Source organism: Emys orbicularis, chromosome 2 (genome assembly GCF_028017835.1).
Source record: "Emys orbicularis isolate rEmyOrb1 chromosome 2, rEmyOrb1.hap1, whole genome shotgun sequence".
Taxonomy (NCBI): domain Eukaryota; kingdom Metazoa; phylum Chordata; order Testudines; family Emydidae; genus Emys; species Emys orbicularis.
This window is the reverse complement of record NC_088684.1, coordinates 2737698-2749699: the sequence shown is the minus strand read 5'-3', so window position 1 is coordinate 2749699 and position 12002 is coordinate 2737698. Positions and strand designations below refer to the sequence as shown.

General features: G+C 47.0%; 1 protein-coding gene and 1 long non-coding RNA gene across 3 annotated transcripts in view; both read left to right on the top strand.

Moving 5' to 3' along the window:
* ZFTRAF1 (zinc finger TRAF-type containing 1) overlaps positions 1 to 9982 on the top strand; it is a 38386-nt gene extending 28404 nt beyond the window's left edge. For both annotated transcript variants that reach the window (XM_065397820.1, XM_065397821.1), the window contains exons 2-4: positions 3721 to 3959; positions 5385 to 5596; positions 9368 to 9982. In XM_065397820.1, the coding sequence (XP_065253892.1) occupies positions 3721 to 3959; positions 5385 to 5596; positions 9368 to 9759 (843 nt within the window). In that variant the 3' untranslated portion in view covers positions 9760 to 9982. The remainder of the gene's footprint in view (positions 1 to 3720; positions 3960 to 5384; positions 5597 to 9367) is intronic.
* Positions 5607 to 8351, top strand: LOC135873376 (uncharacterized). The gene is made up of 2 exons (XR_010561121.1): positions 5607 to 6108; positions 7875 to 8351. It is a non-coding gene; the product is annotated as an uncharacterized LOC135873376 (long non-coding RNA).
* Positions 9983 to 12002: the final 2020 nt, after the last annotated feature.

Here is a 12002-nt window from a genome sequence, read left to right as displayed (position 1 = left end):
ACCAGCCGAGGAATCCTAGAGCCTGCCTAACGGGAATGTTGGTGCCTTGTTGTTTCATGAATATGGATCACCTCCAGCTATTTGACTTTTGAAGTGACACAGTGGCTCAAATGTACCTGTTTTAAGGTGACAGTGTTTTTTACTTTACTTGTCTCTCAGAAAGGTGCTGTCTGTATTGGTTCCTGCTAATCTTTTTACTGGTGCTCATTTCAGTCCTGTGGTTCTGCCTGAAATTCAGATCTCTAGCAAAGGACCAGCAAAGAGGAAGTGTAGGTCTTGCTACTGCAAGCCATGCTGGTGATATTTCTCTGAAAATGGATCAAATTAATGATACGCTTGTTCAGGGAAAGGTGACTTGCATGGAAGCTCTTAGGCACCCTCTTCTGCTACAGCTTTCCCATATCAAGTACACAACACCAGTTTGATTTCCAGAATAGCCTGGTAAAAATGAAATAGCCAATTGGATTTGCTGCTACATAGAACGATGCCACATCCTAGATGTGACGGGTTTGGTCACAGAGACCCCCTTGGGACTGTCACTTGATGTGCCGAAATTACCTCTGAGCCAGTTTTCCCTGCCAGCTTGGGACTTCCAGAACCCTGTCTTGTTGAGCCAGAGACGCTAGCCTGCTGCAACAGAGACCCAGGATCTGGTCCACACCCCCAAAGCTGCCGATTTAACTGAAAACAGCTCAGCAGGTTACCTTTCTCTAGCACCCAGACACCCGGTTCTCCATGGGATCCAAACCCCAAATAAATCCGTTTTACTCTGTATAAAGCTAATACAGGGTAAATTCATAAACTGTTCGCCCTCTATAACACTGATAGAGAGCTATGCACAGCTGTTTGCTCCCCCAGGTATTAATCACTTACTCTGCGTTTATTAATAAACAAAAGTGATTTTATTAAGTATAAAAAGTAGGATTTAAGCAGTTCCAAGTAATAACAGACAGAACAAAGTAAGTCACCAAGCAAAATAAAGCAAAACACGCAAGTCTAAGCCTAATACATTAAGAAACTGGTTACAGGTAATATCTCACCCTCAGAGATGTTCCAATAAGCTTCTTTCACAGACTAGACTCCTTCCTAGTCTGGGCCCAATCCTTTCCCCGGTACAGTCCTTGTTAGTTCCCGCAGACATCTCAGGTGGTAAGCAGGGGATTTCTCATGACTGGCAGCCTCCTTTGTCCTGCTTCCCTCCCCCCCTTTTATAGCTTTGGCACAAGGCGGGAATCATTTGTCTCTCTGGATCCCCACCCCTCCTTCTAAATGGAAAAGTACCAGATTTAAGATGGATTCCAGTATTAGGTGACATGGTCACATATCACTGTAAGACCCCAGTCTCCATTGTTCCTGGGTTGGCCCACACCTACACAGGAAGGCTTGCAGGTAAATAAACCATTTACAACCAATTGTCCTAGTCAGTAGGAGCCATCAAGATTCTAAACCACCATTAATGGCCCACACTTTGCATAATTACAATAGGACCTTCATATTTCTAGCTTCAGATACAAGAAGGATACATGCATACAAATAGGAGGAACATATTCAGTAGTTTATAACCTTTGTTAGGATACCTTACAAGAGACCTTTTGCATAAAGCGTATTCCAGTTACATCATATTCACACTCCTAAGCATATTTTCCATAAAACATATGGAGTGCAACGTCACACTAGTATAAACACTTGTGTGAACATTTGGAAACTGCTCTCTTCAAAGACTCAGTAAGTGGAGTTTGAACACAGGCTTCCTCAGGATAGACTGTCCTTCCTGGGCTGGGATAGAAGGTGTGTTACAACGTGTTGGTTATCCCATTCTAACTAATGTGTTCCAACTTTCCAAGTGCTGCAGGCTGAGGTGAAAACTAGACTCCCCTTATGGTTCACCTTGCCCAGCTAACATGTTAACATACAATTTGCTTTTGGTTGTTTGGTGGTAATTGACGTGCTCTTTGTGGACATTGTAGGACTCACTGGTGGAAATCTGGCTTGCTCTAGACAGAACAATGCAGCTGTACAGCCCTCATGCCTTGGGACTTAAGTTTAGCGCTAAATGAGGTCAAGAAGACACGTCCTCCCATTGTGCGGAATTGCACAAGTAGGTGGTTTGTGGTGGGGTGTGGTTCTGCTCTTGGGATGTTTCCATCACCCATCGAGGATAAGGGGCTCAGTGTGACTGGCCAGGGGATGTCTCCTTGGCTTCAGGGGTAGAAGCCTGTGGGGTTTTATTTTTGACGTAAGGACCAGTATTCTGGTGCTGTGTGTGATTTGTATAATGACTGTTGCAGCGCATGGCTCAATCTGCGGGTTTCACTTTCCTAGTCACGTGGGAGAGGGACAATTTATCGGAAGCTGTCTGGCTGGGTTCAGACTCAAGAAACTTTATTTTCAAAAACACTTTTTGTAAAGGTGTTGAAAACCGTTTCATCCTGTCTACGCAAGCAGTTAAATTGTCTTCAGCATCAGTCCAAGGAAACCAATAGTTAACTGACCTAGTGCTGAAAATAGCTGTCTCCTGGCGTAGTAGGGCTCCAGCGTGTTGGAAAGTGTGTGAACCGAAACTCGATAGTGGTCAGGAGTGCTATTTAGTCCACTGCTAACAGGCGTCAGTCTCCTCTGTCTTACAAGGCTCATAAATCGCTGTGAGTTAAGCATGCGATACAGAGGTTGCCCGGATTCCATTCAGTCTACATTTGAGTAAAGGAAGAGTAAAATTGTCTGTTCTGAAGTGAGCGATCGTCCTTTTGCTGTGCCAGAGGAGAACGCAGGCCTTCCTCGGGGCTGGGGGTGCCACCTGCAAGGCCGTTACAAAGCAGTCGGAAGGGGAGTGGGGGCAGGGGGAGTGCCATTCACTTTCTGTTGTCGAGCTACAAGAACAGTGCCAGTAAAAATGGCGCTGCCTGGCTGGCCAAACCCTGGGTGCCGTGTGCCTTTTTCCGCATGTTTGGTCTTTGGCTGGTCAGTCATATGTTTGTTCCCGGTTTGAAGCTGCGCCATCTTTAAACAAAGCGAAAGCAGTAAGTCTTTCTGCCAGGCTACAGGATTATCTGAGTGGGGGGAAATCCAGCCTTGGCATTTAGCCCCTAACGTTCTGTCCTTTGTGTGTAAAAAGATGGGCAGACCCAGGATAATGGCACCACCAAGTCAGAAATTCATGTTGTTTAACATCTTTCCCTCCCCTCCCCATTGGTCGGTTTGAAGCCAGGTGCTGCTGAGTCCGAAGTGAAAGTCTCCTACTCTCTAGTTTCTGATCTTTGCCAGGGGTACAGTCCAGGATTGTTCTCATCAATGTGGAAGAGTTTTGACAAGTTTGCAATATGGGCTCCCATCTCTTATTACTAAAGGTGGTAACTGACCGCAGGGAATTGCTGTTCCTGTGTCTCCCTCAAGATTACAATGGAACAAATGAGGTTCCTTTGCTTTACTTAAAGATTCAACATTGCGGTGTTAATTTAAGTGGCTAGGTCTGTTTTGGTTTACCTGACACCTTTCGCACATTTGTGCATTTAAAAAAAATTATCCTTGTGTTGCTCTCTTGTCTAACATGTCAGTGGACCAGAGAGCAACAGTACATATATGTATGCAGCAAAAATTACATCTGTTTATAATCAAAATATAAGGGAGACTAGAGGGAAAGCCTGTCGGAGGTGTAGAGTGAACCTCTGGTATGTCATTTCCCGCAAGGTCTTTGAAGCTTCATTTCCCTTTCCTTCTTCACAGTGTACTAATGGTCACTTGATGTGCGCTGGCTGTTTTATCCACCTACTAGCAGATGCCCGGCTGAAGGAGGAACAGGCTACGTGCCCCAATTGCCGTTGTGAGATCAGTAAGAGCCTATGCTGCCGAAACCTGGCTGTGGAAAAAGCAGTGAGTGAGCTGCCATCCGAGTGTGGCTTCTGCATGCGGCAATTTCCTCGCTCTCTTCTGGAGAGACACCAGAAAGAGGAGTGCCAGGACAGGTAACCAGTCTCCCCTTCCGTTCAGTGAGGCCCGAGATGCTTTCGCTGAGGTATCTAAACCAAGGAAACTGTGTGCGCTGGCCCCAGGATGTGGGGCTGGAGTAAAACAGGCTCCCTCTTCTCATGTTTGTTGTTTGTAAGGTGGCCTGGCTGCAGGTCACGCTAGGTGAGACAGGAAAGTGAAGCTTGTGGCTGGCTTGGCCGCAAGTTGCTTTACTTCCCTAGAGTTGTAAAGCGGCACTGAGACCGCATAGATTTGCACATGATTGCTTTCTATCGCTTCTGTCTCATGCTGGCAGAGGCAGCGCATTGTCCTAGCTTGTTGCATGCACCCTCCCTCCCTTCCTTATCTTGTGTAGTTCTGAGCAGCCAAAAGCCTGCGGGATGCTTCTCTCAGGCAGAGTCCACTAGCCCAGAGAGCACTGGCTAGACTGCAGCATGTCAGCTGGGGCAGACGCTCCGGTTACACAGCGCTGTTGGGAATTCAGACTTACTGTACTGCCTGTCCACATGAGTGCTTCAGCTGTACTATCTAGTACTGCGATCTAGTGAAATCTAATAAACCAGCCAGGGTTGAGTGTCAGGATTTGGCTGGGAGGCCCCTGGCAGGAAGCCACGTGCATGCCCTCTCTGGTAAAATGACACCATTCCCATCACTCCTACGGAGGCTATGCCCCAGCATGGCACTACAGGGCTGTGCTGTGGTAGGGGCTTTTTCAGTTTAAAATCCTGCCCATGCGTGGTCGCTGACAATCCCTCGCACTCGTTGCAGTGAAAAGGGAGTCAGCGCTGACGTCTTTTCAAACTCCATTTCAAATTCAGTCTGAAAGGCACCTCCTGTCACTTCAGTTGTATGTTCTGTACTTTACACAAGTGCTTTTAAAAGGGAGTGTTGCTAGTATGGGATAGTTGCCACTTTACTACTCCCCAGAAGGTGCCGCATTTCAGCGGTGGGTGAAGAGAGCCCTGCAAACAGTCCATGGAGTTCTTTGGCATCTCATGAAATGACAGGTGCTCAATAAATCTTGGTGAAGATTTATACTGCAGTAGCGCCCAGAGGCCCCACTGAGTCAGGTGCTGTACAAGTGACACACTAAGATGCCACCCCAGATTAGGTTACTAACACCATTGCTGGGACCAGCTGTTTAGTTGGAGCATTAATGACTGCAGCCAAACATGGTGGCTTGCAAAAGCCTAGGCCTCTTTGGCACGGATGAAGGTTGGGGGATGCCGAGGCCCAGAGGTTTAGTGATGAATTCTGGTAGCCGGTGATGTCGTTCCTGTTCCACCAGGTAGGTCGGGGTTTGCTTTCGGAGGCTGTATTCTGATCAGACAATAAGTCGTCTCATTCCTGGAGTGTCACTTGCCGTTGGTGCATGTCATTCCGTGGTGCGAGTACTCCTGTTTGTGCTGTCTTTGTAACAGGGTGACTCAGTGCAGATACAAGCGGATTGGGTGCCCGTGGCAGGGTCCATACCACGAGCTGACCGTTCACGAAGCGGAGTGCACTCACCCCACAAAGACGGGGAACGAACTGATGGAGATTCTGGATGAAATGGACCAAACCCATAAAAAAGAAATGCAGCTGTATAACAGCATCTTTGGCCTGCTCAGCTTTGAGAAGATTGGCTACACAGGTAATCACTCCGCCAGGGCGCACAGCCGCCTCCCAAGCTTTCCAGTGGCTTGCTTTGGGCACGCGTGTTATTGACGTACTGATGAAGCCTGTTTTTCTCATGTAATGCACAGTGCCGGTCTGTAGATCAGAAGAGCCTGGGCTTTGCTGAGCAGACTGTCCCAGTAGTGCTCTCCGAGAAACCTTCCCTGTCTGCTTGGCAGTTGGGTTAGCTGGTGTCTGTGTTCCTTGCTTGGTGCTGGGCGGAGATGGAGGGGGGAGTCAGACATGTTAAGAGTTGGCTCAGCAGCAGCAGATTTCCTGGTCCTGGCGTCAGGTGGGATTTGGATTCAGGAGGCAAATGCAGCATTCCGGGGCCTCGGAACGGGTGAAGACTGGCCCTGTTTCCTAGGTTATGTGCTTGGGCTCTGGACAGGAGCTGACCTCAGTTCTTATGGTGCTGCTTCCCTTGATGGCTAGTGCACGGAGCAACACTTGTGTCGAGTGTGAAGGAAGGCCACGTCCTAGCTGCAGGTAAGGTGCTGGAGTTGCATCCACTGGATTGACGAACAAGACCAGAATAATAAGAATATAAACCAGGTTGCCTGTGATGTTTCTTTGTTTTACTGCAAGTGAAAATGAAATTTGACAGCATCCAGCTAACAGACCCCTTATCTGTCATCTGATCCATCCTTCCAGCCGGAGTCCAGTGTATTAATAACTGAAGTGACCCGCCCACACACACTGACCCTACGGGATAGGCCTCTCATTTCCACTGCATGGGAATTACAGCTCCTCACATTCCGTTCTGGTTCCTGTTCTTGGGTCACACACTTAGTGAGCTATTCAGAAAGCTTAATTTATCTTTCACGGGGGGTTGTGTGCTGTTGGTTTTGTATCCATCTCCTGGAGAGAGCTCTTCGTAATACGTAGTCATTTCTCATATTTGAGTGCCTCCTGTTCTTCCTTTCCTTTGGGTAAAGAAAAGCCCCAGTGCAGAGCTATCTATTGTCTACCTCAAATGGCAACTTGTGAGGGTGGGGAGGGGGGAAAAGAGGGATAAAAACCAACTTTGAATTAACACCTTTGACACAACTAAACAACACAATGAAACACGCAGGGAAGCTGGTTACTCTGTTGGCACATCAGTGCTAAAGTCGGGCCCCGAGAATTGCTTTTTAAGATTTGTTTGTGCTTGAGGTACTTGCAGGCAAATAATATGGAAGAGAAACTCTGAAGAGGGTATGGAGGGGGAAGGGTGTGGGTGGGGAAAACACATTTCCCTCACCATAAATATTTAGCAGCCCCACAGAGGGAAGCGTAGAGGGAAGCTCTCCTGGTCTCGGCTGGCTTTCCTCCTCCACTCAGGAGCACCGGATGCTCTGCTGTTCCAGAAGGGAGCTGCAGGCAGAAGCGTGTGATAACCTCGGACTGTTCAAGGTCTCTGCTTGCCTCTCCCATGTGAGGCAGAAAGGTGATTTTTGTAGTTGCAGTGATAGTAGGGTGACCAGATGTCCCGATTTTATAGGGACAGTCCTGATATTTGGGGCTTTGTGTTATATAGGCGTCTATTACCCCCCACCCCCTGTCCCGATTTTTCATACTTGCTGTCTGGTCCCCCTAAGGGATAGCCACTCTAGCATCCTGCTGCATTGATTACTTTGCTTTTTAAATCTGGAGCTGAGTCCTTAGTGAAACTTATCTAGGCCAGTGTGTGGCAAATGGATTGTGCTAGGAGCTCAGATCATGAAAAATGGAGCAGTCTTGTTAGCTGATGCGCTTAGCCTGGATTCTGGTTTTTCCCAGCATTACATCCATTGCTGCCTGCGGATACACGTAAGTAGTTGGTGCTGAGGAGGGGAGCAAAGTTCTGTAGCGCACCATGGTAGCGTCTGCACTTTGAGCACAAGCCTGAGTTAGAACCGTTGCCTAGGGAATGAGCTAGCCCAGGCTCTGCCCGGATGCTGCTTTCCGGGTCCAGCCCTGGTAGGATAAGTTAGCTCAGGCGGGCACCTTTGAGAGCGAGGCAAAGCAGCAGCATTCTGTGCTGCAGAACACTGCTCAGCAGCTCTCCATGACACTGGAGATAACACCCCTACGCCTAAAGCCGTTCCTTCCTAGGAAAAACGTCTTCTCTGTGTAGAGATGTGTGTTAGAAATAATACCTCTTGATCCCTGAAGAGACAGCTGGCCTCTGAGCTCTTTCACTGTCGCATTCTGTAGTAAAATGATGGTGTATGTCAAATCACTGAGTTACAAATGCTGTGTAGCTTGAATAACTGCTCACCTCCTTTGTCCAGGTATTGCCTCCTGTGCTTTCCTAATTCTTCTGGAAACTTTGAAGAATATGTAAACCTGTATGAACTGCACCCAAAGGTTCATTGTACCTGTAGTTATGCTGTGAGCTTCCATGGTTTGTACAGTAAAGACTTCACTGAAACGATATGCTTGTTCAAAAGTGATAGATTTGACAAAGTCTGTGTGCTGGCAAAGAGTTTGTTGGACTGACAGCGGACTGTGCCTTGAAACGGGGGCTGGATTTCAGATTTTAGAGTGCATTTGCAAAAGTAAATTTGGACCACTTCTACCCAATGTATTGTTATTTCTTTATGTATCTGAACCCGGAATTTTCTGTACCTTTGAAGCCTGAAGGTCTGTGTTTCACATGCCCTGTTCTCTGGTTTTGCACTATGGTAATGCATAATTGTGCCTTATTACCTTGATTACAGATTTGTATGCATAATCCCAATAAAACGTGCTTTGTTATCTGAACTGTATCCTGTCTGCGTGTGATGCTTGTTTTTATGCACTCCAGACCTCAGTTCTGGCATACCCAAGATTTTATACCTAGGATCAGCTACAGCTTCCCACAACACTTCCCTTCTCACTACATGCTTATTGCCTGTTCCCCCGCTCTTTCTCCATCAACAGATCACAAGGAAACAAGTGGCAAGGGCCCATCCATCTTGCCATTCTTGATGGCATGGTTTATAACCAAATTCATGTAGGTCATTTGCATCAGTCAGACCCACTTAGGCAACTGACTGATGCTTTGTAATTGTGTGCTTTGTGCACCACCCACTCACCACAAGCTAACAGTTAGCGAGTCATTTACCTTGTAACAACAAATTCAGACTGATACAGGGAAAGTCTTGTTTACACAACAACCAGCTGACTTGTGAGACTCTGTGCCACAAGATATTACCGAGGCTAAGAATTCAGAAAAGGATTAGACACTGATACTCAGAATAGCTACAGTTACACTAAATATGCAAATATCTATGGCATATAAACCCTCAAGCCTCCAGACCTAAACCCATCAGAGACTGGGGATTCACTGTCTACAAATGGGCTTTCTTCAGCCTTCCTCACAAGCATCTGATTCTAGCCATTGTCAGAGAGAGGGTGCTAGACTAGATGGGCCGACCCAGTTTGGTAATTCCTATGTTTACAAGATGGTGTATTCAGTGGATTTGATTAACCTTGTTTGTATTTTATTCTCCCCCTCCCTTGCCCTCCCCTCAATTTTATGCATCTTGAAAGTGCTTCCTGTATTTACTGTTTTCAATGGACTATTAAAGTGCATTGAGTTCCTTCCCAAGAAGTCCCATTTCTCCTGACACTAGCTGGCTTTGAGTGGTCACTCCCAACCCCAATTGCCTCCTTATGCCATGTCAAGAAAGGTCCTGCACAGTAGCTACAGGTAACTTGAGCTCGATTGTTCAGGCTGCCAGCTGCTCTGGTTAATTGTCTGTCTGTGTTTTCTCCCCCGCCCTCTTTTGTTGTGTTGCAGAAGTTCAGTTCCGTCCCTATCGAACCGATGACTTCATCACCCGCCTGTACTACGAGACGCCCAGGTTCACCGTGCTCAACCAGACCTGGGTGTTAAAGGCCCGCGTCAACGACTCCGAACGCAACCCCAACCTGTCCTGCAAGCGCACCCTCTCCTTCCAGCTCATTCTGAAAAGCAAGATCAGCTCCCCCATGGAGTGTTCCTTCCTGCTCCTGAAGGGGCCCTACGACGACGTGAAAATCAACCCCGTGATCTATCACTTCGTCTTCACCAATGAGAACAATGAGACGGAGTACGTGCCGCTCCCCATCATCGACTCTGTGGAATGTAACAAACTGCTGGCTGCCAAGAACATCAACTTGCGGCTTTTTATATTCCAGATACAGAAATAGGCAAGGCTGAGTTATGCTGGAAGTTACCAAGAAAGCACCACTGAACCATAGTTACCTCGTACGGCTGCCTGTGCCCGTTGTGATTTCACAGTAATTTGATCATTTTAAAAGGAAAAAACCCAACAAAACGTCTGCATGTGTATGCAACAGCGTAAGCAGTCACAGCCTTCCTTCCCTTCCCTTCCCCCATCTTCCCCAGGGATAGACAAGAATGGAGCCAGGTCCGTGCCGAGGACTGGCACGTGGAGGTGACAGCTGGGAAGCCTGCAGGTGCTGGCAGCATACCGAGAGCTCTTTGGCATGCTGTGGTGAGGGCACAGCGATCCAAGCAGTTCAGTACATTGTGAATAGACGGAGTTATGTTGTCATGGTAAAGTGCACAGTCTACATGTGGCAGTTGGGGGGGCTGTAAGGGAGGCCCCTCCCTTCAGGCAGCATGTGGCTTGAATGAACTGGATACATTTCAGTTTTCTGTTTTGGTTTTGGGGTGGGGCGCACAGAGACAAGTGTAGCTGCGATCGAGGGCTTGGGAGAGCCTAGTTCATTATTATTTGTGCAGTCTGGTCCTCTGTCTATTTTATCAGTAGAATAAAATAAATGGGGACCCCTACCCCCCTGAAAACACTAATGAGGTGTTTGGGGGAGTTTGTGGAACTTGTGCAGGCTGGGCTGACGTTCCACTCTTCTATGGGACAAGGATAGAGGTGGGGAGAAATGATGGCGCTGTAGTGCATTACATATGAAAGCGTTCCAAAGAACCAGACTCCCCACGTGTGTATAGTGTGTGTAAACTAACCCTTCGTTCCATGTTCCTTTCGCCCCAACCTTTTGGTCCAGTGGCGTTAACCATTGCCATGGTTTGTAAATGGAAGTTTAAGATGCAGGGCAAGGATTATGAAAAGCGGACACGCTGAGCATTGCACGATCTCTCACGGGGTTGTGACGTGAACCTCCTGGACTGAGTGGGCTTTCCTAGTAATTCCCAAGCGAAGATGCTCTTGTTCTCGACTAACTTAGAACGGGCTATTGGAGCATTTTTGTCAGGACTGTGCTAATGGCGAATGGATCCGAACGGTTCATTGTCCCCTCTCCTTCCCTTCCCCCACAAACACCACCCTGGAATGCTGCAAACAAAATACTGTATCTCTAGTTCATTTTGTATTGCACATCATGAAGAAACAATCCCAAGGTCATTTCTACAGTTCCATGCTTCCTCCAGCCCTGCAATATAGCACAGGTTGAGATTTTATCTAGACAAGATGAGGACTTATGTAGAAACCAAACCTAAATTCTTGCAGACTTTTCGGAATGCAGGGTGAAATTCTGTCCCTTTGCAGTTTTGCCAAAACTTGAGTTTCTTGTGAAACAAGAAAAAAGAAACGAGTTGCAGGCTCTTCTAGTAATTATGCAATTTTACAGTGTGAGAATATTTTTTATATATGAAATATATACAGCATGTTTATGGACAGGGATAGTGCAGCCAGTCACCAAATTGTGAAGAGATCTACAGGGATGTTTCACGTGACACTATTTTTAAGAAATGTAAATGTGGGGTATTACTGGTGGTGGAGGAAAACTCTATCACAAGCTCATTAATGCTGTGTGTTCAAGACCAGCCACCCAGTGAATATGCCCATTGAAGTCAGGCCATCTCATTTTATTGTTACGGAATAACTGGATTGGGTATGATGTAAATCGTGAAAACCTCTCGCAGATGCTGCCTACAGTGAAGCTATTACTGTTTTACTTTCTGTAATGAAGCTTTTTCTGCCTGGGTTTTCATTCTGAATCATGTCAGCTTTCCAGCCTAGCTTTCTCACCTCCCACTGGTCCTTCTAAAGGCAGTGGCCAATGGGAGTTCGAGCCCTTTGATTGGTAACTTGATGAGTCTTTCTGCTGAGCCCCATGGAATAGGAGAATGTTTATAGCATGAAGCCTAGTTAATAGTCTTAATAGTGTCTTGAAATCTTAGTGATGTCTTTTAAAGAGGCCTAGAGATTCATAGAATGAAGGGTATTACTGCCAGGATAAAAGATGTTTGTTCAAAATGCTCAATTGGAATGGATGTGAGATTTACAAAGGAAAAATAACTTTCCATTAGCTGCTGCTGTTACTGTCTAGTGTGGAGGTTGGAGTCTGAGCTAGTGCCACAGGCGCAGCCCCTTCCTTCACGTCTCCCCTCCCTCACCTTGAGAGCAGAATCTCCGCTCCTAGAGCCCCAGGTGTGTGACATGTCTAACACT